This window comes from Schistocerca americana, chromosome 1 (genome assembly GCF_021461395.2).
Source record: "Schistocerca americana isolate TAMUIC-IGC-003095 chromosome 1, iqSchAmer2.1, whole genome shotgun sequence".
NCBI lineage: Eukaryota > Metazoa > Arthropoda > Insecta > Orthoptera > Acrididae > Schistocerca > Schistocerca americana.
This window is the reverse complement of record NC_060119.1, coordinates 312,776,027-312,803,770: the sequence shown is the minus strand read 5'-3', so window position 1 is coordinate 312,803,770 and position 27,744 is coordinate 312,776,027. Positions and strand designations below refer to the sequence as shown.

Below are 27,744 nucleotides of genomic sequence, written 5' to 3'. Positions count from 1 at the left end.
CATTTTTCATAACAACCTGATCATTAGTCAGGTTGCTGTCGGTATTTTTGCGATGGCAGAAGATATCGAACTCCTCCAGGAGGTCGAGGAACCTGCCCTTCTCGCAGTTCTGCAGCAACCTCACATTGGATGTCAAAGTCGCCACCTTATGTTTTGTTGTAAGTTAATTTGGAGCCATACTCGATTTCTCCATGGTATCTTTTCCTCCCAATGCGACGTGTTCCCCAAATCTGATTTCCAGCCACTTTCCCGTGTGGCCAATGTTACAGGCCCTACAATATGGGTAATCAATTTTATAAACTCCAGATGCATGAAATATGTTTTTTACGTCCACAGAGTGTTGCAAAATACATCCTAAGTTACTTTTGGTACCAGAAGACACTGTCATATCGTACTTTAGAAAGATAGTTGCAATCCTAGTGCTCACTTTGCGTAGTAAGGTAAGCTGACAAACGTAGTATGTTCTTTAGAAGCCGCATTATTATTGTAAAGCGTGATTCTATTTTTGTATTTATTAGCTATATTCTTATATATAGTACCTGCAAAGTCACGAGGATAGGTATTTACTTTTGCAATGTGCCTTATTGTTGCCATTTCCTCATCGTATTCGTCTTTTGACAGCGGAATTTTAAACAGCCGATTGAAAGCAAAATTGGGAAACGCCTTTTTATGTTGAACTGGGTGGTCTGAAGTAAAATCCACAATCCCATCGGTACAGGTCTCGTTACGAAATATACCAAATGTGTGCCTGCCATTTTCATTTCGAATTGATAGATCTAGAAAAATAATAGATTTACTTATTTCAGTCTCACAAGTACATTTAATGGTTTGATGCAAATTATTAATTTTGGCTACTATGGTGTTGATGACACAATTTTGTCCGCTAACCAAGGATTTGCAGAGAAGAATCTGTTTTCTAGATAATTAATAAAGATGTCTGCAAGCATTCCCGATATTGAGCTCCTCATACTGAGACCATCTTGTTGGAAACAAATGTCCCCATTAAATTTAAAGTAGTTAAACTTCATAATTATGGTAAGTAGCCCAATGAATTCATCTGCTACTTATTTCCTCTCTAACTTCTCCCTTCAAGATTCTATTAATATCGTCATACATAATCGCTGAAACTGATGGAACTTGTCCGATATTTCTAATATAGTGGTAAATTATTTGCTTTCAGAAATAATTATTACACTTAACTTGTTCTTTTGTTCTGTTTTTGATAACAATTTTTGGTGTCATTGGTTTCAACTACTTTAGAAGCCATTCTTTTAATTTTGCTAACAGAGATTTCCATATGGTAATCTTTTTTCAGGAGGTTCTAACATCCCTACCACAACAAAGGTCAGCATTTAATAACGATTGTGGTGTTGCTCACGCTGCCTAATACTGCATTTTCTGGCAACAACAGTCATATTATGTGGCAGGTGTCATTAGAGCACAGTTAATAAAGTCATTTCATGTAATAATAAATAAACTAGGCACTCATCTTTTCGTGTTTCCCACGCTGGTCTCGTCGTAAAATCATGGCTCAATCGTTGAAAATCTGGGTGGTTATGATTCCAAGCTCGGATGAAAAGAGGCCTAGGTTTTATTCTGCTGTATTCAAAAGTTTTGTAGATGCGCTTCACAAACCATTCTTGAAGCTTACACTTTTACTGGACAATGGTGATGTAAAAAAAATAATCAGCACTCCGAATTTAAGTTACACTTCCTTTTAATTGCTTTTATTGCAATATCATGTAAACACAAAACATCACTTCACAATACAAAACATATTTGAAAACATCTCTCTCATAGTCACTGTTAAAGTTCACATTTTATAAGCGGACTACGTTATGCGTCTTTCCAACATGACATCCAACACTTGACTTTCTCAAGGTCCGACTCTCTTAACAACTCAACAACTAACTAATAATCGCTTACGCGCCCAAAAATCGGAGTTACAAGTACGTCAAAGATCATAGCGACAAAAGAAAGCCGGCCGGTGTGGCCGTGCGGTTCTAAGCGCGTCAGTTCGGAATCGCGTGACCGCTACGGTCGCAGGTTCGAATCCTGCCTCGGGCATGGATGTGTGTGATGCCCTTAGCTTACTTAGGTTTAAGTAGTTCTAAGTTCTAGGGGACTGATGACCTCAGTAGCTAAGTCCCATAGTGCTCAGAGCCATTTTTGACAAAAGAAAGTGTGGTGTCACCGCCAGACACCACACTTGCTAGGTGGTAGCTTTAAATCGGCCGCGGTCCATTAGTACATGTCGGACCCGCGTGTCACCACTGTTAGTGATCGCAGACCGAGCGCCACCACACGGCAGGTCTCAAGAGACGGACTAGCACTCGCCCCAGTTGTACGGACGACGTAGCTAGCGATGCACACTGACGAAGCCACGCTCATTTGCAGAGCAGATAGTTAGAATAGCCTTCAGCTAAGTCAATGGCTACGACCTAGCAAGGTGCCATTAGTAGTTTATTGCCTGAATCTACAGAGTCTCAATTGTATCGTCAATAGCGATGTACAACAAGGATGGATTAAAGTTAAGTATTCCAGCAGCTACGTACTTTTCTTTATAGCATTCATTACGTATCCTGTTTCAGACCTCACGCCATCCTTCGTGAGCTTATAGCGTGCATTGCGGTCCCCTCAAACCACACTGTGTCGGCACTTCTGTCGACACATCAGAAAGAATAGACATAAGAATAATGCCATTGCAGTATAAACATATCGATGTATCACAAATGAAATCAAATATGAATGCTGTCTCAGAAATATGTCAACTACTTTGCAGAAACACAGTAGAATATAGCTGGTATCGAGAGGTTCAGGTGAGGTGCCGTAATGGTTGCGTAATTCAAGTACCATTACAAGGTGCACGTTGCAATTTCTTTTCATCGTCAAGTACAATAAACTGATTGTCTGCAAAAATTTAGTTGCTTATGGTTCCCTACCATTGTGTCTACAACCCTATGTTTCCATCTTCTTAAGACGTCGTCAGTGTATACACTAAATAACGTCGATGATAAGCTGTACCTTTGTCTGGCACCTCGTTTACAATGATCGTATCTGAAATTCCTGCACCTGTCGTAACGTTGCGTGAAAATGTGGAGAGTCATCTGATAATCTGACGGCAGGCTGTGTGTGATGTGCAGGAGGCGCCGCGAGTGGTGTTGGCGTGGGTGGTGGCGCGCGGCCTGGTCGGGCTGCTGACCGCCTTCCTGGTGCCCATCAGCATCGGGCTGAAGGTGGCGGAGGGCGGCGTCAGCCACCTCTTTGCCGCTCACGCGTTCCTCGTCTTCGGCGTCCCCGAGATAGGTAAGCCGCTCAACTACGTGCTGCAATATACAGGGTATTACGAAAAGGTACGGTCAAACTTTCATTCCTCACGCACGTTCCTCACGCACAAAGAAAAAAAATATGTTATGTGGGCATGTGTCCGGAAACGCTTACTTCCCATGTTAGAGCTCATTTTTATTACTTCTCTTCAAATCACATTAATCGTGGAATGGAAACACACAGCAACAGAAAGTACCAGCGTGACTTCAAACACTTAATTACAGGAAATGTTCAAAATGTCCTCCGTTAGCGAGGATACATGCATCCACCCTCCGTCGCATGGAATCCCTGAAGCGCTGATGCAGCCTTGGAGAATGGCGTATTGTATCACAGCCGTCCACAATACGAACACGAAGAGTCTCTACATTTGGTACCGGGGTTGCATTTCAAATGCCCCCATAAATGAAAGTCAAGAGGGTTGAGATCAGGAGAGCGTGGAGGCCATGGAATTGGTCCACCTCTACCAATCCATCGGTCACCGAATCTGTTGTTGAGAAGCGTACGAACACTTCGACTGAAATGAGCAGGAGCTCCATCGTGCACGGACCACATGTTGTGTCGTACTTGTAAAGGCACATGTTCTAGCAGCACAGGTAGAGTATCGTGTATGAAATCATGATAAAGTGCTCCATCGAGCGTAGGTGGAAGAACATGGGGCCCAATCAAGACATCACCAACAATGCGTGCCCAAACGTTCACAGAAAATCTGTGTTGATGATGTGATTGCACAATTGCGTGCGGATTCTCGTCAGCCCACACATGTTGATTGTGAAAATTTACAATTTGATCACGTTGGAATGAAGCTTCATCCGTAAAGAGAACATTTCCACTGAAATGAGGATTGACACATTGTTGGATGAACCATTCGCAGAAGTGTACCCGTGGAGACCAATCAGCTGCTGATAGTGTCTGCACACGCTGTACATGGTACGCAAACAACTGGTTCTCCCGTAGCACTCTCCATACAGTGACGTGGTCAACGTTACCTTGTACAGCAACAACTTCTCTGACGCTGACATTAAGGTTATCGTCAACTGCACGAAGAATTGCCTCGTCCATTGCAGGTGTCCTCGTCGTTCTAGGTCTTCCCCAGTCGCGAATCATAGGCTGGAATGTTCCGTGCTCCGTAAAACGCCGATCAATTGCTTCGAACGTCGTCCTGTCGGGACACCTTCGTTCTGGAAATCTGTCTCGATACAAACGCACCGCGCCACGGCTATTGCCCCGTGCTAATCCATACATCAAATGGGCATCTGCCAACTCCGAATTTGTAAACATAGCACTGACTGCAAAACCACGTTCGTGATGAACACTAACCTCTTGATGCTACGTACTGATGTGCTTGAGGCTAGTACTGTAGAGCAATGAGTCTCATGTCAACACAAGCACCGAAGTCAACATTACCTTCCTTCAATTGGGCCAACTGGCGGTGAATCGAGGAAGTACAGTACATACTGACGAAACTAAAATGAGCTCTCACATGGAAATTAAGCGTTTCCGGACACATGTCCACATAACATCTTTTCTTTATTTGTGTGTGAGGAATGTTTCCTGAAAGTTTGGCCGTACCTTTCTGTAACACCCTATATGTGTATGCTCACAGGGGTGCACATTGAATAAAATAGACGCCATGTCATTAAAACTGTAATACCAGGAAGCATACCGAATGCAATTATACACATTGTGTATATTCAAAATAGTAGTAAGTATGCTTCATTAAATTTGTCGCTGATTTGAAGGTGCACACCGAGCTGCCACTCTGACAGCAACAACGGCTCTAAACTGGCTGCGCGTCGAGACGAAATGAGTTGGGGTGCCACCCTGTTACAAGCTCCTTCAACTCTTAGACAAAGTTCATCAGTCGGAGTTTCTGTCTAGTGCTTTCGCGCCAGTCTCTTGGCAATGAACGACCAGATATTTTCAGTCCGTGAGAGACCTGAATAACTTGCTATAGGGGAACAGTTGAACACCACAGGTATCGAGCTAGGTTGTGGCAAGATGGACAGCACGCAGACTTACGTCTATTTTTGAAAGTTGACGCCACAAAGACCCTGTAGGTACGCCACAGCCACCAGCCTAATCACGTCAGAAATGTAAGACCTGCTGCCCAAATCACCGGCTATCGAAATAGATGTTATGGTGAAACTTCCTGGCAGACTAAAACTGTGTGACGGACCGAGACTCGAACCTTTGCCATTCGCGGACAGGTGCTCAACCATCTGAGCTACCCAAGCCCGACTCACCATCTGTCCTCACAACCTTACTTCCGCTAGTACCTCCCAAACTTCACGGAAGCGAGCCTTGCAAGACTAGCACTTCTGGAAAAAAGGATATTGTGGAGACATGGCTAAGACACAGTCTGGGAGATGTTTCCAGGCTGTAAGGACGGGTCTCGAGTCGTGCTTGGGTCGCTCTCAGCCTTCAGTGGCGCAGCGGTTCTGACGGTATTTACGTCCTTGCAGCACGTGTACGCGAGAGATGTTTACGTTAAGTGTGTAGCGGTATGCCGCGGTAATACATAAAACGAATCATTGTCTTGTCGTTCCGCAGATGGACAATGAAATTTAGGTTTGTTGACCAATATGCTCGACCGAAGACTTAGGAGATAGAACGTTATTTACGGGACGAGACAAAAATCGAACCTGACTTTCTGGTTTGTTTACGGTTACCTATAGTCAGCACCGCGGTCTATGTCAAGGTCGTCAGTGAAGCGACATGTGACGAACTAACGCTCCGACACTGACTTGGACTTCGTTTCTGTCATTCAGACAGGAATATTGGAGCGCCGGCTTTGCTTTCGAAGTGCCAGAAGAAAAGGTGACAGACGCCTTGCGTCCTTACGGAACGGCTCTACATCATGTAGCTGGAAAATGAGCACGTTTCAAAATGTATCCCGTCCTCAAATACGGAAGGAACTACGAAAACATGTTTCGTCATACCTGGTTGAGAAGTGATTGTCATCAACGACGGACAACCAAGAACGTGCTCTGGGTGTGGGAAGAGAGGACACGTACGTTCTGAGTGTATCCAACGAATGTTGTTACAGCTGCCACGGTATGATCCAGCACTCACACGACATCCGATTGTGCACCCTGTAATCTGTGCTGAGGCACGACATGTTGACTTAGGCCGCGCTACAGAAACGTACCGGAACGTATAGTCAGAGGCACATCGTGGCGAACCCCAGAAGGAAGACGTTGCGCTGGTCCACCTGCAACAGTCACAGGACGCCCTTTCTTCGGTACCGCTATCGGGCATGCTGACCTCTGATTCCGAGGCTCAGCAATGGAAACAGCGGTCACCAAAACGCCGGAATAATTGCCGCCTTACGGTGGAGAACGACCAACCAGGTCCACCAGACAATGCTGAGGTGTGGATGTAGGCTTGGCCAGCGGGACGATAACACGACCTTCCCATGACGATGCTCCAGGAACAGCAGAGGAGTCCGATCGACAGCAACAGGATACTGGGAAGGCTACGGTGCCTAAAAGGCACGACAACGATGGGACGCTGGGGAACTGGTCACAAGACACACCCCCGTGAGGAACAGATGATGATGGAGATGTGTGACCCGAAGAGAGCATGGAGTAACGGCAGACCAACTGAGGGGACGGCGGGGGACTGTAGAAAGAAAGCAGCCTGGAAGGTGCCCCATCTCCGCTGACAGCCAAGCAACAATCTTATCGGATAGGGTCTGTTAACATCAATATCATTGGGACTCCTGTAAAGATCAAGATGCTCAGTGACATGATAAGGGCTGCAGACTTAGACATAGCGCTGTTACAGGAAGTTCGGGTGCTTCCTCCCCTCACAGTTACAATGTTTACTGCTTCCTGTGTGACGAGAGAGGCGTTGGCACTGCGATACTGTTCAAGGAAGGGATGTGTGCAAACGAAGTGGAGTATTTGCCTTCTGCCCGGGGTATGGCCGTTACCATATGTGGAATACCTTTGATCAATATATGCACCCTTAGGTTCTGATAAGAGAAGGGAAGAAGCAGATTCTTACGCCCTTGGGGCGACACCCGTTGTTCCAAGGACGATACGATGCTTGCATATTCGGCGGACATTTTAACTATGCGCTGGACAGGAAGGACCAACATCCTAACTGTACTCCTAGCCAGGAATTTCGGGAGCTGGTCAACGGGATGGAATTAGTCGGTACATGGATACTGGATTGGCAGGTACAATATTATATGGGTCTCCTAGAGGGTAAGGATTAATTACACATAATAACCGGGATATAAATTTTTTTCTAACCACTCCGCGAGCCGTTTGGATCGTATCCATGTTTCAAGGGAGTTGGCGATGTCGACGGTGGACGCAGAAATTTGGTCGACCGCGTTTATAGACGTTGAGGTATATAGTTGGACGGTTACCCTTGCTGGACAGCAGATACGGAGGTGGAGGGTAATTGGAAGATGAACGTCTGCCACTTGTGAGATGCAGAATGCTGAGTCATGGTGGAGGACACGTGGCATGGCTGCCTCTGTCGACGAAATTCTTATGGTTTTGTCTTACACTGGTGGATCGAGTGCGCGAAGCCAGCTTTATGGAGGACTTCAATAGGTTATGGGAAAGAGATATCTCGACGGCAGCACACAACCTCTGATTTTTACTTTACGGCCCTCTGGTAACTGTTCGCTCAATCACCTTCACCAGTACGCCAGACAGCCGTTCACCGAGTCAGGGCGAAGCTGATACAACTTGCGATGCTAAGGATGGCGGGTGCGATGGTACGCGCGGGGTCGCAGGACTGCTTTCCCAATGCAGCTCCCACGATGCTTTATGTGATAATGGAAAGAAGAAGGAGACGAAGGACGTTAATTCATGAGCTAGATCTCGGCGACGGCCGTCGTTTTTCAACACAAAAGGACATAGAACAGGCGTTCACGGATCATTTTAGCAGATTCTATGCGAGCAACGGGATGGGCCACTGTTAGCTCCTAGACGAGACCCCAGAGGGGGAAGTGGACGTGTTAGGAGGAGCTGGAGGAAGCGATTACACGAGATGCCTCCAACAAATCCCCAGGCCTTGATGGATTCCCGTTGGAATTTTACCTTCTAATGAGCTTCTGCGGCAAAAAATCCCTGTTCCCGTAGAAGTCACGAAAGGGCTCATGATCCCGATACTTTAGCCACGTGGTGGCTAACGACCTTGTGTTATCGCCACTTGACTCTCCTTAATAGTGACTACTAGATCTTTATGCGTATACTGGGCAGTCGTATCGCACCAAAACGTCGCTAACGGATCAAATACACACCGATCAGACTTCTATGGCGGCATCAGTAATACCCACTCAGGCTTGGGAGACCATCGTGACGTCGTAGCCCACTCGGCTGCATGCCGTCTCTGGGGGGCTGTAGATTTCGATCATGACTTTGGTCGGGTAAATAATGTGCACCTCGCTGCGATGGTGAGCACGATGGGTGTCTCGCCAGTACTGACTACAACAGTGATGCGTCTTTCACACGGCGCCAGATCAGAGATGGTGATCAACGGAGGGAGAACAGATTATTTTAAGATCTTAAGATCGAGCAGACAGGGTGACCTCTTGTCGATCTTCCCATATGCGATCGTCTTAAAACCGTGCCTCGCAGGCCTTCGTCGTCGACTTACCGGGATCTCCCTGTGGCATCTATCATTCAAATGTAGAGCATACGCGGATGACATTGTGTTCTTCGTCCGGAATGAGGAGAGACTCAGTCAGCACTGGATTGACTATAGACGCATGGGATGGCAGCTGGCAGTGAGGTCAGCTTCCGAAAATCACAATTCATCCATGTGGGGTGTGCACTAGAACTAGGAACGGAAGGATCCTTATCTCTGGTGCAAGCCCTCCGATGTTTGGGTATCACCTTTCGTAAGGCAGGAACGGCTGCGGACAATTACCGAAGGCTACTGCTCAGAGTTCGCACGTCAGTACGACTCAACGCCCTATGGTCGACGGATATGCTGTAGCGAGTATCACTCGTGAGCCTTTATCTCGCACACATGTTGTGCCACCTGACACATCTCCCCTAGCAGAGCATGATGGCTAAGAGTGTCAATCTAGATATACTAGGGGTGAGAGAAGTGGAAAGAAGACAAGAATTTCTGGTCAGATGTTCATAGGGTAATACCAACAACAGCAGAAAATGGTATAACGGGAGTAGGACTCGTTATGAATAGGAAGGTAGGGCAGAGATTAGATTAGATTAGATTAATTATTCATTCCATAGACCCATAAAAGAGGGAATCCTCCTCGGTGTGGAACATCTCAGATAAACACTTTTCTTTTTTTTTGTCATCAGGCTACTGACTGGTTTGATGCGGCCCGCCACGAATTCCTTTCCTGTACTAACCTCTTCATCTCAGAGTAGCACTTGCAACCTACGTCCTTAATTATTTGCTTGACGTATTCCAATCTCTGTCTTCCTCTACAGTTTTTGCCTTCTACAGCTCCCTCTAGTATCATGGAAGTCATTCCCTCATGTCTTAGCAGATGTCCTATCATCCTGTCCCTTCTCCTTATCAGTGTTTTCCACATATTCTTTTCTTCTCCGATTCTGCGTAGAACCTCCTCATTCCTTACCATATCAGTCCACCTAATTTTCAACATTCGTCTGTAGCACCACATCTCAAATGCTTCGATTCTCTTCTGTTCCGGTTTTCCCACAGTCCATGTTTCACTACCATACAATGCTGTACTCCAGACGTACATCCACAGAAATTTCTTCATCAAATTAGGGCCGGTATTTGCTATTAGTAGATTTCTCTTGGCCAGAAATGCCTTTTTTGCCATAGCCAGTCTGCTTTTGATGTCCTCCTTGCTCCGTCCGTCATTGGTTATTTTACTGCCTAGGTAGCAGAATTCCTTAACTTCATTGACTTCGTGACGATCAATCCTGATGTTAAGTTTCTCGCTATTCTCATTTCTACTACTTCTCATTACCTTCGTCTTTCTCCGATTTACTCTCAAACCATAATGTGTACTCATTAGATTGTTCATTCCGTTCAGCAGATCACTTAATTCTTCTTCACTTTCACTCATGATAGCAATGTCATCAGCGAATCGTATCATTGATATCCTTTCACCTTGTATTTTAATTCAACTCCTGAACCTTTCTTTTATTTCCATCATTGCTTCCTCGATGTACAGATTGAAGAGCAGGGGCGAAAGGCTACAGCCTTGTCTTACACCCTTCTTAATACGAGCACTTCGTTCTTGATCGTCCACTCTTATTATTCCCTCTTGGTTGTTGTACATATTGTATAAGACCCGTCTCTCCCTATAGCTTACCCCTACTTTTTTTCAGAATCTTGAACAGCTTGCACCATTTTATATTGTCGAACGCTTTTTCCAGGTCGACAAATCCTATGAAAGTGTCTTGATTTTTCTTTAACCTTGCTTCCATTATTAGCCGTACCGTCAGAATTGCCTCTCTCGTCCCTTTACTTTTCCTAAAGCCAAACTGTTCGTCACCTAGCGTATTCTCAATTTTCTTTTCCATTCTTCTGTATATTATTCTTGTAAGCAGCTTCGATGCATGAGCTGTTAAGCTGATTGTGCGATAATTCTCGCACTTGTCAGCTCTTGCCGTCTTCGGAATTGTGTGGATGATGCTTTTCCGAAAGTCAGATGGTATATCGCCAGACTCATATATTCTACACACCAACGTGAATAGTCGTTTTGTTGCCACTTCCCCCAATGATTTTAGAAATTCTGATGGAATGTTGTCTATCCCTTTTAATGTCACCAAAAGTTGTTTTGACTTTCCTGTATGCTGAGTCTGTCCTTCCGACAATCATATCTTTTTCGATGTCTTCACATTTTTCCTGCAGCCATTTCATCTTAGCTTCCCTGCACTACTTATTTATTTCATTCCTCAGCGACTTGTATTTCTGTATTCCTGATTTTCCCGGAACATGTTTGTACTTCCTCCTATCATCAATCAACTGAAGTATTTCTTCTGTTGCCCATGGTTTCTTCGCAGCTACCTTCTTTGTACCCATGTTTTCCTTCCCAACCCTTTTTAGAGATGTCCATTCCTCTTCAACTGTACTCCCTACTGCGCTTTTCCTTATTGCTGTATCTATAGCGTTAGAGAACTTCAAACGTATCTCGTCATTCCTTAGTACTTCCGTATCCCACTTCTTTGCGTATTGATTCTTCATGACTAATGTCTTGAACTTCAGCCTACTCTTCATCACTACTATATTCTGATCTGAGTCTATATCTGCTCCTGGGTACGCCTTACAATCCAGTATCTGATTTCGGAATCTCTGTCTGACCATGATGTAATCTAATTGAAATCTTCCCGTATCTCCCGGCCTTTTCCAAGTATACCTTCTCCTCTTGTGATTCTTGAACAGACTATTAGCTATTACTAGCTGAAACTTGCTACAGAACTCAATTAGTCTTTCTCCTCTTTCATTCCTAGTCACAAGCCCATATTCTCCTGTAACCTTTTCTTCTACTCCTTCCCCTATAACTACATTCCAGTCGCCCATGACTATTAGATTTTCGTACCCATTTACATACTGCATTACCCTTTCAATATCCTCATACACTTTCTCTATCTGTTCATCTTCAGCTTGCGACGTCGTTATGTATACCTGAACTATCGTTGTCGGTGTTGGTCTGCTGTCGATTCTGATTAGAACAACCTGGTCACTGAACTGTTCGCAGTAACACACACATTACAAAAATGTAAATAGAATAACTTGAGTTTCATTAATTTTAATGATCCTTAGTCAATAAACAGTAAAATTATGTACATGAATTAACTTTAAACTTCTAATATTTACAGGTTTAATACTTACATCTGCTTTCATTAAATCCATCATTCAGACATTTGCTAGTTTCTTGGCTATTACAACCAAGTATTGTCAAAAATTAAGGTAAATTATTCATTTCAGTGGTATTCAGTTAAGAACAGTCAGGTTATGTGCAAGATTTAAAATTAAACTTCCACTATTTATAGACTTAAGACTTTCATCTGCTTTCCATACATCCATCATTCACACAGTAGGTAGTTACTGGGCTGTTACAACCAAGTATTGTCAAAAATTAAAGTATAATAAATTTTCATTAAAATGGTCTACTGCACTTGCTGAGAAACTCATGGATGGAATAGAAGTTGGCCGCCAAAAATTCTTTTAAATTATGTTTATATTGTCCCTTGTCTGAAACTAAACTCTTAATGGTTGCTGGTAACCTATTGAAAATGTGCATTGCTGGATACTGGACTCCTTTCTGAGCAAGAAAAAGAGATGTATTATTTACAACAAACTTCATTAAGGAATAAATTTTCCGAGAAGCTGTGGTTAATATGCCCAATTCTTTGAATAGGTTTCGACATGATGTTCTAGGATTTACACTACTCATTTATTAAACGCTTCTGTACTCTAAAAATTTTTTCTCTGTTTGTGGAGTTACCCCAAAATATGATACCATATGATATAATGGAGTGGAAATAAGCAAAATATGCCAGTTTTTTTATATTTATATGTCCTATGTCTGACATCATTCGCATTGCGAACACAGAGTTGTTTATGCACTTTAGCAGTTTGTTAGTATGTTGCTCCCAACTGAATTTATTATCAAGTTGTAATCCCAAGAATTTTACACTCTCAATGTCTCCTATTTGCATGTCATCATGTTTTATAGACACACCATATGGAAATGTCTTGGAAGTTCTGAACTGTATTTAGTGGGTCTTTTCAAAGTTTAATTACAGTGAACTGGCTATGAACCATTTATTAATGTCAGTAAAACTTTAATTAGCTGCCCTTTCTAAATTTATATTTGACTTACTATTTATTGCAATGTTTGTATCATCTGCAAATAAGACAAACTTGGCATCTCGTAATGTAATAGATGACAGGCTATTAATATACACAAGAAACAGTAGTGGACCTAGTACGGAACCTTGGGGAACACCACATGTAATTTCTTCCCAGTCAGACGATGTCTGATTGCCTACTGCTGAAGTCTTATGTAATGACACCCTTTGTTTTCTATCTGTAAGATATGACTGAAACCACTTTGCAGCGCTACTAGTGATGCCATAATATTTTAATTTACTTAAAAGAATTCTGTGATTCACATAGTCGAATGCCTTTGACAGCTCACAGAATATGCCAGTTGCCTCTAATTTGTTGTCCAATGAATTATGGACATTTTTGTTGTAAGTGTAAATAGCTTTCTCAGTATCAGAACCCTTAAGAAACCAAAACTGTGACTTTGACAGTAGGTTATTTTCATTAAGTTGCTTGAGTAGACACTTGAACATAAACTTTTCAAAGATTTTTGAAATAGCCGGCAAAAATGAGAGCGGTCGGTAATTTGAAGGAATTTCTCTGTCCCCTTTCTTGTGGAGAGGTATAACTTCAGCATATTTAAGCCAGTCCTTGAATGTTCCTGTGACAAGTGATTGACTACACAAGATATGAGTAAGCTCACATGAACACTCTATTATTAACTTCGTAGATATGTTATCATAACCATTAGAATGCTTTGATTTCAAGGACTTTATGATAGATTCTATTTCTTTGGGTGAAGTAAGTGTCAATTCCATTTTACTGAGTTTGCTTGTGTGCACTGGTCTCAGATATTCAATTGCATTATTTACTGAACCTGACAACCCCATGCTATCAGTAACAGAGACAAAATACTTGTTTAAGTGGTTTGCAACACAACATGCGTTTGTTACCAGGGTTTCATTTATTTTTAGAGCTATTTGTTCCTCCTTATTTCTGGTCCTACCTGTCTCTGACTTTACTATATCCCATATTATTTTTATTTTATTGCTGGATGTATTTATCTTCTTCTCATAACGCAAGTGTTTACATTTCTGGATAACCTTCTTCAATATTTTGCAGTAATTTTTGTAATGATCTATAATGCTAGTATCAAAGGTGTTCCTAGGTGTCAGATAGAGTTTCCTTTTTGTCTCACATGATATCTTTATCCCTTGTGTGATCCATGGTTTCTTATTAGACCTCTGCTTAATTTGAGTTACCTTCAGGGGAAAACAATTTTCAAATAAGGTGATAACTTTATTAATGAATGTTTTGTAATTTCCATTTGTGTCTTGGATGCTGTAAACATCCATCCAATTAATTTCTTTGAGCAATCTCCTAAATTTCTCAGTTTCTGACTGTTTTATCGGCCACCTGTACACAGTTCTGATAGATGTTTTACCCTGACAATTTTCAAAATTTAATGTTGCATGTTATGGTCAGATAGCCCATTTACTACTGGTTTTGTAATGTGGCTTAGTTACCTAGAATTGTCTATAAATATATTATCAATGGCTGTCTTAGAACATTTGTATACCCTAGCTGGGAAATTTACAGTAGAAATTAAATTGAATGACAATGTAACTGATTTCAGTAACTGTTCACTGACAGTGTTTTTCGGGACATCTATATTAAAATCACCAGCAACCACTAGTTCTTTGTTTTTTAATTTTAGATCATATAATAAATCTTCAAGGCCGTTTATAAACAGGTTGAAATTTCCTGAAGGTGGTCTGTATATGGCTACTATTATAAAGGACCTATTATGAAATACTATCTCTGTTGCACATGCTTCTAAGTGCTGCTCTAAGCAAAATTTATTAATGTCAATATTCTTAAATTTAAAACAGATGTGTGTTACTGTGAACAGTTTAGTGATAGGGGTGTTCTTATCAGAACTTACAGCTACACAACACCGACAACGATAGTTCAGGTATACATGCCATCGTCGCAAACTGAAGATGAAGAGATAGAGAAAGTGGATGAGTCTTTTGAAAGGGTAATACAGTATATAAAGGGAGATGAAAATCTAATAGTCATGGGAGACTGGAATGCAGTTGTAGGGAAAGGAGTAGAAGAAAAGGTTACAGGAGAATATGGGCTTGGGACAAGAAATGAGAGAGGAGAAAGACTAAATGAGTTCTGTAACAAGTTTCAGCTGGTAATAGCGATTACTCTGTTCAAGAATCACAACAGAAGGACGTATACTTGGAAAAGGCCGGGAGATACGGGAATATTTCAGTTAGATTTCATCATGGTCAGACGGAGGTTCCGAAATCAGCTACTGGATTGTAAGGCTTACACAGGAAGAGACAGACTCAAACGACAATATAGTAGTGATGAAGAGTAGGTTGAAGTTCAAGACATTAGTCAGGAAGAATCAATACGCAAAGACGTGGGATACGGAAGTACTAAGGAACGACGAGATACGGTTGAAGTTCTCTAAGGCTGTTGATACAGCAATATGGAATATCTCAGTAGGGAGTACAGTTGAAGAGGAATGGACATCTCTAAAAAGGGCCATCACAGAAGTTGGGAATTAAAACATAGGTACAAAGAAGGTAACGGCAAAGAAACCATGGGTAACAGAAGAAATACTTCAAGTGATCGATGAAAGAGGAAGTACAAAAATGTTCCGGGAAACTAAGCAATAAAAAAATACACGTCGCTGAGGAATTAAATAAATAGGAAGTGCGGGGAAGCTGAGACGAAATGGTTGCAGGAAAAAGGTGAAGACATGGAACAAGAAATGATTGTCGGTAGGACAGACTCAATGTACCAAAAGTCAAAACAACCTTCGGTAACATTAAAAGCAAGGATGATAACATTAAGAGTGCAATGGGAATACCACTGTTAAATGCAGAGGAGAGAGCGGATAGGTGGAAAGAATACATTGAAAGCCTCTTTGAGGGGGAAGATTTTTCTGATGTGACAGAAGAAGGAACAAGAGTCGATTTAGAAGAGACAGGGGATCCAGTATTAAAATCAGAATTTAAAAGAGCTTAGGAGGAATTCAGATCAAATATGGCAGAACGGATATATAACATTCCACCAGAATTTCTAAAATCATTGGGGGAAGTGGCAACAAAACAACTATTCACGTTGGTGTATAGAATTTATGAGTCTGGTGACATACAATCTGACTTTCGGAAAAGCATCATCCACACAATTTCGAAGACGGCAAGAGCTGACAAGTGCGAGAATTACCGCACAATCAGCTTAACAGCTCATGCATCCTGGTCGCTTACAAGAATAATATATAGAAGAATGGAAAAGAAAATTGAGGCTGCGCTAGATGACGATCAGTTTGGCTTTAGGCAAAGTAAAGGGTCCAGAAAGGCAATTCTGAAGTTGCGGTTAGTGATGGAAGCAAGACTAAATAAAAATCAAGGTACTTACATAGGGTTTGTCGACCTGGTTAAAGCGTTCGACAATATAAAATTGTACAAGATGTTCAAAATTCTGATAAAAGTAGGGGTGAGCTATAGGGAGAGACGGGTCATATACGATATGTACAACAGCCAAGAGGAAATAATAAGAGTGGACGACCAAGAACGGAGTGCTCGTATTAAAATGGGTGTAAGACAAGGATGGAGCCTTTCACCCCTACTACATTCTGTACATCGAGGAAGTAATGATTGAAATAAAAGAAAGGTTCAGTAGTGGAATTGAAATTCAAGGTGAAAGGATATCAGTGATGCGATTCGCTGATGACATTGCCATTCTGAGTGAATGTGAAGAAGAATTATATGGTCTTCCGAACGGAATTAACAGTCTAATGAGTACAGAATATGGATGCCCGCTCGGTTAGCCGTGCGGTCTAACGCACTACTTTCCACGCGGGAAGACGAGGCGGTCCCGGCACGTATCAGCCCTGAGGATTAGTGTAGAGGTCCGGTGTGCCGTCCAGTATGTGGATGGTTTTTAAGGAGGCTTTTTGCATCTACCTCGGCAAATGCGGGCTGGTTCGTCTTATTCCGCCCCAGTTACACTAGTCGCATGTCAGCGATTGATGGCCAAACACTGTCTTCACGTACGCGTACAACATAATTACTCTACCACGCAAACATTGGGGTTACACTCGTCTGGTGTGTGACATTCCTGTGGGGGTCCACTGGGGGCCGAACTGCACAATAACCCTGGGTTCTGTGTGGGGCGGCGGTGGGGTGAGTGAACTGCTGTAGCTTGATGTGGTGTTGTGTACCACTGCGGGCTACGGCGAGGACGAAGCCCCTCCTTCATTTGTAGTTCCCCAGTTCACCACAATACAATACATAATATGGTCTGCGAGTAAATCGAAGAAAGACGAAGGTAATGAGAAGTAATAGAAATGAGAACAGCGAGAAACTTGATGTCAGGGTCGATGGTCACGAAGTAGATGAAGTTAAGGAATTCTGCTACCTAGGCAGTAAAATAACCAATGATGAACGGAGCAAGGTGGACATCAAAAGCAAACTAGCAATGGCAAAATGTGTGTGAAATCTTATGGGACTTAACTGCTAAGGTCATCAGTCCCTAAGCTTACACACTACTTAAACTAAATTATCCTAAGGACAAACACACACATCCATCCCGCGCGGCAGCAATGGCAAAAAGTGCATTCCTGGCCAAGGGAATTCTACTAATATCAAATATCGGCTTTAATCTGAGGAAGAAATTTCTAGGTTAGAGATTAGATTAGAATAATTTTTCGTTCCATAGATCCGTGCTGAGGAGATCCTCGTGGATGTGGAACATATCTTTTTTTTTGTTAAGCTGAAATAACAATACTAATACTGTGAATATGTACAATACACCATTTGTTTCTATTACAAAATTCATCAATGGAGTAGAAGGAGTTGGCCACTAGTAAGACTTTCAGGCTCCTTTTAAACTGATCTTTATTTGTAACTAAATTTTTTATGTTTGCTGGCAAATTAGTGAAGATGAGTGTTCCTGAGTAGTGGACCCCTTTTTGAACTAAAGTAGGTGCTTTTAAGTCCTTGTGCAGATCATTTTTGTTCCTGGTATTGTATGTATGAACTGAGCTGTTTGTTGGAAAAAGAGAAATATTATTTCTGAGAATTTATGTCTGGAGTACAGCGTTGTACGTTAGTGAAACATGGACTGTGGGAAAACCGGAACAGAAGAGAATCGAAACATTTGTGATGTGGGCTACAACGAATATGTGGAAAACAGTGATAAGGCGAAGGGACAGGATGATAGGATTTCTGTTAAGACATGAGCAAATGACTTACATGGTACCAGAGGGAGCTGTAGAGGGGAAAAACTGTAGAGGAAGTCAGAGATTGGAATACATCCAGCAAATAATTGAGGACGTTGGTTGCAAGGGCTACTCTGAGATGAAGAGGTTAGCACAGTAGAGGAATTCGTGGCGGGCCGCATCAAAACAGTCAGAAGACAACGTTACAACAGAGTATCGGTTTGCAGGGCTCTGGCAGTTAGTTGACTTGAACGTAACTTAATGTAACGCGTTCCACATACATACGAAAAGAAATCCACTACTGAACAACTGTACTGTTGATAGCAAAATGCTATAAGGAGTAACTCTCCAGAGCGACCTTAAGTGGAATGACCATACAAAACAAACAGTAGGAAAAGCAGATGCCACAATGAGATTCGTTGGAAGAACCGTAAAGAAACGCAACTCATCTACGCAGTAAGTGGCTTACTAGGCGCTTCTTCGACACGATTCATCACAACACCGTTTAGTCCGTGCGAATACTACAGATATGCTCAACAAATTCCAGTGTCTGACGCTACAAGAGAGGTTATGTGATTCTCAAAGAGGTCCATTATTTAAATTTCGAGTGATCGATTTCCTGGAAGGGTCGGACGACATATCCTCTTCATTCCCAAGCAAACATTAAAGGTACGAGTGGGCTACTGTTATGTCAGCTGGCTTGTGTTAATGCTAATTAATAATTAATGACCACAAAATACTTTTTGTAACAGTAGTGAATTTCTTATAGATGGTTTCATACATGGTAGCTCAGGACTTGAACAGGACAACACAGAACCGTGTACCTTCATGTACTCTAAAAAAAAAAAATTTGCACATTACTCATATTCCTCATATTTACTGTAGATTTCAGGATAGGACAAAATTCACGCTTGGTACCAATACATTCAACAGTTGTAAGAAGACAATTCAAAATACTTTAAAAAATGTACCCTAGCAAAATTTTTCCAAGTTTTTTGTTTTTCCTGTTATTATTGCTTGGATGACTATTCAGTTAATACTAGTTGTCCTGACTTACTTGTACTTTTGTGGAATGTGTATAGCAACTTTTATCAACAGTCAAGCAGAGGAACACTTTGCACTGCTAACACTGTACAAAGGTAAGGTCTCTGCAGCCTTCTGCCACGGATTTTGACCTATTCTTCTAAACATGGGAGTCAAGCCTGGTATGAAGCTAAAAAAAAATTCGTACCACCTCCACTGACGTAAGCAAAGTTAGCACGGAACCCTGAAGTATCATATATGAAGACCTTATTTCAATAGTGGTATACTTATAAATATTCAAGTATATATACTTGAATATTTCTGGTATCTCAACTGCAGATTTTTCAGCGCTCATTTAACTTTAGGGCTCTGCATCTCAGAATGAACAAAAATGAACTTGTACCACTATTGAAATAAGCCCTTCATATCATACGCCAAAGTTTAAAGTCTATAAATCCGTTATAACATTGATCTAGTAATTAAGGAACGTCCGCGTAGCGTTAATGAGTTATTAAAGCATGTGAAAACAATGTAATTATAAAAAGATAAGTCTTTACCTTTATTTCAGCAACTGCAGAATCGGAAGTTTGCAATGAGTGCTGCCACCTTGTGGTGCACGACAGAAGGATGAACCACTGAGCAGTCCAGAAAAGCTCCAGCTGCGTTCGTGCTGGAGAAAAAAGTAAAACCTGGAGGTATCGCATACGAAACAAGCGGCTGAAGAGGATATTACTTCCCTTGACATACATCTCGCGAAATTACGACGAGAAAATTGATAAAATTGGAGCTAACACAGAGATTTACCGACAATTATTCTTCCCAAGCGCCATTTGCGAGTGGAACAGAGAAAGCGAGGTCAGTTAGTAGCACCAGAAGTGCCCTTCGCCACGCACCGTTCGGTAGAGCGCAGAGTATGACGTAGGTGTAGGTGCAGACGGCAAATGCAATCTCGCACCGGCCGTTCTCCTCTGAAACGTCCGCACAGAGAGAGACGTCCGTCGTGATGCTGTATGCAGACTTGGGACTCGGACAAATCGGCGTGCTGTCACTCTTGTGTCCAGCGGTGCTGAGCGCACCATTTCGGCTCACCACCCCCTCCCCTCCCCCCCCCCTTCCTCCAGTGCCACGCGTAGGACATCCGCAAAAACCGCTCATCGTACTGACAGCCCTTTGTGCTCCAGACGTCGTGCAGTGTCTGTGTGGATACTTGTCCCTCTGGAAACTTGTCTATTTCCTGGCTCAGGATACGCGACGTGGCAGCACAGTCCTAAGATAACGTCTCTCGGGTCCGGCGCTTGCAGAGTGGGGCTTTTGAGTTCAGACATTAACCCATCGATTCCTAATTGGCATTGCAATCGTGGGAACCAGACCGACGTAACCGACAACATCGCGGTTTCGTTAAGCCACAGACCTACCTCTGTGGAATTCCAGCAAGTGCTTGTAGAATTTCCACCTGCCTTCCTTTTCTTATAAAGCGGTGGCGACCAAGAATTCGATTCACGAGTCGTGCCGTGGCACGAGCGCCGTGGCGCTCGGCATAGCTGCACACTTCCCGCTTCGCCATAGCGCACTGTCTCGGCGTGAGGAGTAGGGGGAGGGAACTGCGAATGCACCGCGTTTAAATGTCAATGCAGTCGCACTGCAATCGATTTTGTTCTGTAGTTCATATTTCTCGATAACGTAGATCACAAACAAAACAAATTTTTAGTATACTTTAATTATTTCTGACGTGCTGAAGACGCATATTATTTTTATTTGTTACGAATTGTCGGCATACGGACAGACGCAAACAATTTCACAAATTTTCACACACAGGTCGCCACGTAATACTGAATTTGATAATCCAAAAAGAGGTCATTCATACACATATGTAGATTGAAATAATGCAGCATTTTTGTAAGCTCATAGTTGAGACCTGAGCCAACCAATGTATAAGCCCTGTGCCGCGCGGGATTAGCCGAGCGGTCTTGGGCGCTGCAGTCATGGGCTGCGCGGCTGGTCCCGGCGGAGGTTCGAGTCCTCCCTCGGGCATGGGTGTGTGTGTTTGTACTTAGGATAATGTAGGTTAAGTAGTGTGTAAGCTTAGGGACTGATGACCTTAGCAGTTAAGTCCCAAGATTTCACACACATTTGAACATTTTTTTTTTATAAGCCCTGCACAGTTTATACGTAAAAATATTTGTCAGTAAAACTGGAGTTACTTTGCAGGTTAATCAATTACATCTGCACATGCACAGGAGTACTTGCAACTGAAGCGGTAAACGATATCGAAAACAGACATCAGACATAAGACTGACAAAGCCCTCGAAACGTTTAGAAAACTGTCATTGCAATTCTGTCGAGGACATAATGATTTCTTCAGATCTTGAAAGAACTGGACTTTCTCAGAATTTGTCTGTTCTACAATGCAGTCTTCTTTTTAAATGCACGCCATGAAAACAGAAAGAAATTATTCTCATTTTACACTGTCTTGCTGTGGGCAGTGGGCAGTTAAGTCCACTTGAAGAACGACATCTGCAGTCCATTCCGGATGTCCTAAATTTCGCTGCTGCACTCCTCTTTCCTTCATAAATTCAATTATAGCAGGTTTTTAATCGAAAAATGTTTCACACTAGCATTCTGCCGTAACCAACTTATTTTGAAGCAATATATAAGGTCTTTACATTCTTCGTTCAGTTCCATCTGAAACTGTTGTAACTGACAGTGAAATAATGCGTGTAACTACACAAATTTTGCTATTCGCGACACCTACACTATGTGATCAAAAGTATCCGGACACCACAAAAACATACATTTCTCATATTAGGTGCAGTGTGCTGCCACCTACTGCCACGTACTCCACATCAGCGACCTTAGTAGTCACTGGACATCGTGAGAGAGCAGAATGGGGCACTCCGCGGAACTCGCGGACTTCAAACGTGGTCAGGTGATTGGCTGTCACTTGTGTCATACGCGTGTACGCGATATTTCAACACTCCTAAACATCCCTAGGTCCACTGTTCCCGATGTTATAGTGGAGACGTGAAGGGACACGTACAGCACAAAATCGTACAGGCCGACCTCGTCTGTTGACTGACAGAGAACGTCGACAGTTAAGAGGGTCGTAATGTGTAATAGGCAGTCACCTATTTAGACCATTACACAGGAATTCCAAAGTGCATCAGGATCCACTGCAAGTACTAGGACAGTTGGGCAGGAGGTGAGAAAACTTCGATTTCATGGTCGAGCGGCTGCTCATAAGCCACACATCACGCCGGTAAATGCCAGACGACGCCTCGCTTGGTGTAAGAAGCGTGAACATTGGACGATTGATCAGTGGAAAAACGTTGTGTGGAGTGGCGAATCACTGTACACAATGTGGGGATCCGATTGCAGGGTGTGGGTGTGGTGAATCCGCGGTGAACGCTATCTGCCAGCGTGTGTAGTGCCAACAGTAAAATTCGGAGGCGGTGGTGTTATGGCGTGGTGGTGTTTCTCATGGAGGGGGCTTGTACCCCTTGTTGTTTTGCGTGGCACTATCACAGAACAAGCCTACATTGATGTTTTAAGCGCCTTCTTGCTTCACACTGTTGAAGAGCAATTCGGGGATGGCGATTTCATCTTTCAATACAATTGAGGACCTGTTCATAATGCACGGCGTGTGGCGGAGCGGTTACACGATAGTAACATCCCTTTTATGGACTGGACTGCACAGAGTCCTGACCTGAATTCTCTAGAACGCTTTGGGATGTTTTGGAACGCCGACTTCGTACCAGGCCTCACCAACCGACATCGATACCTCTCCTGAGTGCAGCACTCCGTGAAGAATGGGCTGCCGTTCCCCAAGAAACCTTTCAGCGCGTGATTGAACTTATGCCTGCGAGAGGGGAAGCCGTCATCAAGGATAAGGGTGGGCCAACACCATATTGAATTCCAGTATTACCGATGGAGGGCGTCACGAACTTGTAAGTCATTTTCGGTCAGGTGTCCAGTTACTTTTGATCACATAGTGTATTTCTTTACGTGGTCCATGCCTGCAAATTTAGCAGAAAGTACTTCCTGATGGACATAACAATGAATCCCGTCCATCGATGGTGTAATGTTTTGCTCGTTCAGTGTCAGCTAAATATTGTAACTCTTTCTGCACGGTATTGTAATGTCGTTTCACAGCAAATGTGCAATACTTGACAGCATAACATATACTGACAATTGTTATCCCTCTCTTCTGTCGTTCCCATTCAGTCTTAAAGGTGTGTGACGATAGATCGCTACACTGCCTCTTTTTCTGCAAACAGCCACTGGACCTATGAGCATCCTTCATAACACGAACAAACAGCAAAGGAAAAACAACAGTGACATCTCCAGTCTGCAAAACTGAAGAGAGTTGTACCGACTGGAAAATGCTACGTGACAGTACCAAATAAAATTTTGCACTGTATAGAGTTCTTCCGAGAAGGACAGAGCAAAGCCGAGAGACGCCAAGCCTCAGCGCGCACATGGCCCGCACGTATCCAGCACACCTGGCTCACGAGCTGCTGCACAGGGCGAATCATCTGCCACTTGCACCGCAAATATTTCGATCATGGAAGACGCAGTCGACACTCGATATCCACAGAAGTGAATTTTAGTCAAAGGCGCGTATTTGCAGCCAACCCACAGATTTATAGATGTTTACGGTATTATTACAGTTGTTACAAACTTTTAAATGTGGAAATGCCTAATGACAGTAAAATCCTAAAAGTAGTGTAAATGAAAATGTCAGCGGTGTTTACTGAAATATAGTGCAAGCAGTTTATAAGTTGTCGTACTGCGAACATTGTAAACACTGACAGCTGTTTGTTCCTTCCTATTGTTTAGCCGCTAGGTGACTAAGTAATGTTTCCATATTGTAAATTTCGTGGCCACTTGTTGACAAACTTCCTATTGGCTTCTGTCTCTGGTTCTTCGGCCGACGTTCATCTAATGATTTTACTGACGTTTCGACAGCAATGGAGGGTGAAGTTTTGACAATGTCAGCCACTCATGCTGGCGAAACGTCAGTAAAATCATTAGATGAACGTCGGCCGAAGAGCCCGAGACAGAAGCCAATAGGCAGTTTACGTTATTAGAATGAAATTTTCACTTTACAGCGGAGTGTGCGCTGATATGAAACTTTCTGGCAGATTAAAACTGTGTGCCGGACTGAGACTCGAACTCGGGACTTTTGCCTTTCGCGGGCAAGTGCTCTACCGACTGAGCTACCCAAGCACGACTCACGCCCCGTCCTCACAGCTTTAATTCCGCCAGTACCTCGTCTCCTACTTCCCAAACTTTATAGAAGCTCTCCTGCAAACCTTGCAGAACTAGCACTCCTGAAAGAAAGGATATTGCGGAGACATGGCTTAGCCACAGCCTGGGGGTTGTTTCTAGAATGAAATTTTCACTCTACAGTGGAGTGTGCGCTGATATGAAACTTTCTGGCAGATTAAAACTGTGTGCCGGACTGAGACTCGAACTCGGGACCTTTGCCTTTCGCGGGCAAGTGCTCTACCGACTGAGCTACCCAAGCACGACTCACGCCCCGTCCTCACAGCTTTAATTCCGCCAGTACCTCGTCTCCTACTTCCCAAACTTTATAGAAGCTCTCCTGCAAACCTTGCAGAACTAGCACTCCTGAAAGAAAGGATATTGCGGAGACATGGCTTAGCCACAGCCTGGGGGTTGTTTCTAGAATGAAATTTTCACTCTACAGTGGAGTGTGCGCTGATATGAAACTTCCTAGCAGATTAAAACTGTGTGCCGGACCGAGACTCGAACGAGGGACCTTTGCCTTTCGCGGGCAAGTGCTCTACCAACTGAGCAACCCAAGCACGACCCACGACCCGTCCTCACAGCTTTAATTCCGCCAGTACCTCGTCTCCTACCTTCATATCAGCGCACACTCCGCTGTAGAGTGAAAATTTTATTCTAGAAACAACCCCCAGGCTGTGGCTAAGCCGTGTCTCCGCAATATCCTTTCTTTCAGGAGTGCTAGTTCTGCAAGGTTCGCAGGAGAGCATCTGTAAAGTTTGGAAGGTAGGAGACGAGGTACTGGCGGAATTAAAGCAGTGAGGACAGGGCGTGAGTCGTGCTTGGGTAGCTCAGTCGCTAGAGCACTTGCCCGCGAAAGGCAAAGGTCCCGAGTTCGAGTCTCGGTCCGGCACACAATTTTAATCTGCCAGGAAGTTTCAGTTTACGTTATGTTTGTCTACACTGCATTGTGTATACGCCGCGATTGCATTACGACGGTCCTGTCAGTTATTGTGTAATAGAGCACACAGTAGAACATGCATTGGAAGTTCATATTTCCCTATGCGGAAAAATCGGACATACCCATGGTATATGGCCGTTCGTTCGTGTACCGTGTACGCTGAATGATATCCTAATAGACGTCAACCATCGCGACAGTTATTTGCGAACCTTTTCAAGCAGTTATATGGAATAAAGCCTAAAATGTGTAACAGAAGGAATCGTGTGACTGGAAAGGAGGCTCAAATTAATGTTCTTGCTGCTGTAGCAGTAAATCCGCAAGTTAGTTTCCGTACAATCGCACGATGGAGCGGCATGAATCAGGCAAGTGTGCTACGCATTCTCCATCGTCGTAATTTCCATGTCTATCGCATCTCTCTCGATCAATTGCTGCTTGGAAATGATTATGGAAGTCGTTTGAACTTTTGTATATGGGTTTTAAGACGAGATACTCTGGACGTGTCATATATCTTGTTTACAGATGAAGAAACATTTACTAATCATGGTCAAATAAAACGAAGAAACATGTACTACTGATCCGTTGACAGTCCCCGTTAGCTTCGTCAAGTGGAAGACAGCTACCATATAGTTTAAATGTCTGGTGGCCTATGACCTCATAGGCCAGTTACTGGTAGAGGGAACACTGAATTAGCAGAAGTATCTCAACCTCCTAAACGACGATCTTCCACAGATGTTAGAAGACGATCCCCCTGAAAGTTGGAGGAAGCTGTGGTATCACCAAGATGCCTGTTGGCCCATAGTGCACGAATTACGACTGCGTGTGTTCAGAGATTGTTTCCAAATCGATGGACTGGACTAAGAGGGCCTGTTCCTCAGCCTGCCTTTTTCCCAGATTATTGGATTTTTTTCTGTGGGGGAAGCTGAAAGATACTATCTACATGGACATAAAATTGCACCAGATGATACGAAACGGCGTACTACTGCTGCCTGCTCTGCAGTTTCCCCTGCAATGCTGAGACGTGTGCAGCAGTTGTCACATGGCAGACTGGCAGACTGCGAGCACATAATGATCCTGGCGGTGGCCAATTTGCGCACAGCCTTTGAGAGTACATTGGCTATTTAGGTACCAGGCGCCACAGAAGAATTTTATTCACCTTTGTTTGTCTTTCATTTGTCCTAGGCAATGTTCCATTTAACGACACGACACCTCCGGCATCGTACTGACATCAGTGTAGAGTGGCACATACGCACCCATGTCTAATTCACATTTGTTTGTGCTAAAACAGGGAACAAACGACTGTCGTTGTTTAAAATGTTCAAACTACGATATCTCGTAAACTACTTGCACCAGTTTCCTGCTGCAAAAACCATTCACATTCTAATTTACTCTACTTTGATTGTGATACTGTCAATAGGTATTGCCACTTCTGTAAATAAATACACCTTCGAATTGGATGACACTTTGCGTATGAACTACAAACGCGGGCCCTGCCTACCACTCCAATCTGTGAAATCAGCATATCGATAGCGCCTTCCATGTCCGAAATATTTCCAGTGCAAGTGTTAGGTGATTCACCCTGTGTACAGGATATAGATGACATTACTCCTACCAACTTCTTACGGCTGCGTTGTTTATACATTCATGTAGTTCTACACTCCTTGCCAATATGCTGTGTGTTGGATACCGTTTTAATGTTGCAATTTTAATACCGAACAGTGTAATATGAAAAACCATCTAATCCGGTACGGTTCATATGTAAAATACTGATCAGCGTTGTTTTGTAATACCCCTTGCAAGCAAATTTCCAGCATTCTCAGAGATATTGAAGGAAGGTAATGGAGTACTAATTGTTCCAAAACAAAGAATACAGTGGCACGTTCATACTCAGAATTATTTTTGTGTGGTGACGGGGAAAGATGTATCTCATAATCTGCCGTTCTGGGGTGACAGGTAGAGACGTGTTAATTCATCCTCATTAGGATGGTTCTCACTTTCCAAGGTTAAGCTTTTCTTTGTGCTAATCTCTAGTTTGGTTCCATTACACCAAAAAATTATTTGTTTCGATTCACAGGAAAAGGACAGCCTCCCAACTTCTGAAAGGAAAGGAGAAAATTCTCATTTACTTTTTATCTCATACAATATTGCACTCATGTAGCTGAATAATCAGTTACTTCCAATTTTATCATTAGTTGTACTG

The 27,744-nt window shown here is 43.1% G+C and overlaps 1 protein-coding gene across 1 annotated transcript in view; it reads left to right on the top strand.

Moving 5' to 3' along the window:
• Positions 1–27,744, top strand: part of LOC124622246 — an 88,361-nt gene that overhangs the window by 42,454 nt on the left and 18,163 nt on the right. The window contains exon 6 of the mRNA XM_047147905.1: positions 3,144–3,306. Within this exon, the coding sequence (XP_047003861.1) occupies positions 3,144–3,306 (163 nt within the window). The remainder of the gene's footprint in view (positions 1–3,143; positions 3,307–27,744) is intronic.